The following is a 2887-nucleotide window of genomic DNA, read 5'->3' as shown; positions in this document are numbered from 1 at the left end:
GCACCCCCACCCCGGACCCCACAACCCAAACCCCAAACCCCTCACCCTAAACCCTAAACCCTAAACCCTAAACCCTAAACCCTAAACCCTCACCGACGGCCCCCGACTGGAACTCTATCAACTCGCCCGCCCTCACATTCCCCAGCCCCAGCAGCCGCGCAATGCCGTCGCCCACGGAGAAGACGCGGCCAACTTCCCCTGCAGTGCTTTGCTGCAGCCACAAACCCTAAACCCTAAACCCTAAACCCTAAACCCTAAACCCTAATCCCCAGGCGCTACGCCTGGGGCCTGGCCCAGCAGTCAAGCAGCCACGCCTCCGCCACACACAGCAGCCCCCAGCGGCATCCGAAAGCCCCCTGTTGCCCCCAAACCCTAAACCCTAAACCCTAAACCCTAAACCCTAAACCCTAAACCCTAAACCCTCGCGCATGCAGCCCCACCTGAGTAGTCCAGCCACTGATCCGCTGCTCCAGAATCTTCGCCATTTCCGAAGGGGAAATTGTTGTGGCAGCTGCCCCGTTTAGTGACGTGTGCAGCAGGCGCCGCTGCTGCTGCTGCCCTGCTGCTGCTGCTGGCCCTGCTGCTGCTGCTGCTGCTGCTGCTGCAGGCAGTCTCGCAGAGAGGCGAGCTGCGCATGCTGCAGCAGCAGACGAGAGGGGACGCATTAGCGGAGCCATTTTAAAAATTGAAACGAAAGAACACAAAATAGGAGTGCAGCAGCAGCAGCAGCAGCAGCAGCCGAGGCCAGCAGCAGCAGCCGCAGCAGCCAAACTGTGCAGCAGCAGCAGCTGCTGCTGCTGCGAGCAGCAGCCAGGGTGTCTACGCCCTTCTTTGCAGAGCTCTTGAGCTCCTTTATATTTAATTCAACTAATTTTATCCGATTTTGTTTATTTTAGCGAAGAAATGGACTTTTTAGTTTTCTGGAATCCCCAAAACTCCCCCCAACACACATGGCGAACGTGGGGTCGCAGGCTGGGGTGTACAGACAGCTCCGCTGCCTCCTTTTCCTTCTCTAATTATCTTCTAATTCATTTATTTTATTTATTTTTAATTTAAATCCGCAGATTTTAAATCCCGTTTGCGGATACAACAGCCCGCGCAGCAGCTGCTGCTGCTGCTGCTGCCGCCCTGGCGCTGCTGCTGCTGAGCTGTCTGTACACCCTACGCCGACGCAGCACATCAACGAATTCATTCAATTAAATAAATTTAATTCATTTTAAATAATTTACTCCATTTAATTGAAAGTTTGGAGATCCCCTGTGCCGCAGCAAGCCTCCGCCAGCTGGCGAGCTGTACAGCTCCGGCTCAACTCCTGCTGCTGCTGCTGCTGCTGCTGCTGTGGCATGCATGCATGCATGCAGCAAAGGCGGCAGCGGTTGTGCTGCTGCTGCTTCTGCTGCTTATTTCGTTTCTATTCGTTTTTATTTAAAACATATATATTCTTTGCCGTACAGAGGAGAGCCTGGAGGCTCAGGGTTTAGGGTTTAGGGTTTAGGGTTTGGGGTTTAGCACACTAGCAGCCATTGATGGGGGTAGTAAACCCCCGAAGGTCTTAGCGCACAATAATGCCGCCTCAAGGTGCTGCTGCTGCTGCTGCAGCCGCACAAGCAGCAGCACCAGCAGCACCAGCAGCAGCAGCAAATGCAGCAGCAATGCCGGTGCTGCAGCAGCAGCCGAAGCGGCTGCTGCAGCACGCGCCTGAGAACCCCCTCAGCGCCTTTGTTGCTGCTGCTCTTGATCCACAGGCAGCAACAGCTACAGCAACGGCAGCAGCAGCAGCAGGAGCAGCAGCAGCAGCTCCAGCAGCAGCAGCAGGAGCAGCAGCAGCAGCAGCAGCAGCAGCAGCAGCAGCAAACGAAGACGGCAAAACCAAGCGTTTCTTCTCCGCCTTGTTTTTGCTGCTGGTTGAAGGCCGGGGGCTCGACGAGGAGGCCCTAGCAGCAGCAACAGCAGCAGATGCAGCAGCAGCAGCTGCCAGCAGCAGCAGCAGCAGCAGCAGCAGCAGCAGCAGCAGCAGCAGCAGCATTTGCCTGCTGCGGGGGCCTCGCGTGCTGCAGCTGCTGGCAGCAGCGCTGCAGCAGCAGCCGCTGTTTGCTGCTAATGCAGAAAACTGGGGAAAAGGCCTCAAACTTATTGTGTCTTTCGGTTTGGTGCGTTTTATTATTTATTTATTTATTTAATTATTTAATTATTTATTTATTTATTCATTCATTTATTTATTTATTTATTTATTATTTATTTGTTATTTATTTATTTATTTATCTTTATTTTTATTGTTTATTTATTTATTGCTGGCCGTTTGTATTTTTCATTTACTGTTCTTTGTAATTAAGTTGTGAGTCAAGTGCCTTATTTGCTGCTGCTGCTGCTGCTGCTGCTGCTGCTGCTGCTGCTGCTGCTTGCGCTGCTGCTGCTGCTGCTGTGTGGCGCCTCTCTCTTTGCTTCTGCGGCTCCTGCTAATGTTGCTGCGTGCGCTGCTGCTGCTCCCTTTGCTGCTGCTGCTGCTGCTGCTGCTGCAGGCGGAGCCCTCAGTTGCTGCTGCAGCAAAGACAGCTTTGCTGCTGGGGGTGCTGCGGCTGCTCTTTCTGCTGCTGCCAGCTGTCGATACACCCCAAGCAGTGCCCACCCTCGACCTCAATGTGCTCGTAGACTTTGTTGCGGAATTCAGCAAGGTCAGCAGCAGCAGCAGCAGCAGCAGCAGCAGCAGCAGCAGCAGCGGCAGCAGCAGCAGCAGCGGCAGCAGCAGCAGCAGCAGCAGCAGGTGGTGCTGCTGCTGTCGCCGCTGCTGTAGCAGGGCTGAGGGTCTGCAGCGCCCCAGCAGCAGCAGTAGAAAATGAATGCACCTCACGCTGTGGTTTGCTGCTGCTGCTGTTGCTGCTGCTGCTGC

General features: G+C 54.5%; 2 protein-coding genes across 2 annotated transcripts in view; one reads left to right on the top strand and one right to left on the bottom strand.

Moving 5' to 3' along the window:
- Positions 1–67: 67 nt before the first annotated feature.
- On the bottom strand, positions 68–677 carry ENH_00006230 (ATP synthase subunit alpha, related; the record flags this gene model as incomplete). Its single annotated transcript, XM_013578537.1, has 2 exons — positions 68–211; positions 441–677. The coding sequence occupies 2 exons, from the start codon at positions 675–677 to the stop codon at positions 68–70; spliced, it is 381 nt and encodes a 126-aa protein (XP_013433991.1).
- An 888-nt stretch (positions 678–1565) lies between these two features.
- ENH_00006220 (hypothetical protein, conserved) overlaps positions 1566–2887 on the top strand; it is a gene marked incomplete at both ends in the record, with an annotated part of 5992 nt that continues 4670 nt past the window's right edge. The window contains 2 exons of the mRNA XM_013578536.1: positions 1566–2150; positions 2520–2672. Of these exons, the coding sequence (XP_013433990.1) occupies positions 1566–2150; positions 2520–2672 (738 nt within the window). The remainder of the gene's footprint in view (positions 2151–2519; positions 2673–2887) is intronic.

This window comes from Eimeria necatrix, genomic scaffold (assembly GCF_000499385.1).
Source record: "Eimeria necatrix Houghton genomic scaffold, Enh_scaff1182, whole genome shotgun sequence".
In the NCBI taxonomy this organism is placed as follows: Eukaryota; Apicomplexa; class Conoidasida; order Eucoccidiorida; family Eimeriidae; genus Eimeria; species Eimeria necatrix.
The sequence above is the reverse complement of the archived record's forward strand: the minus strand, read 5'-3'. Positions and strand labels throughout refer to the sequence as shown.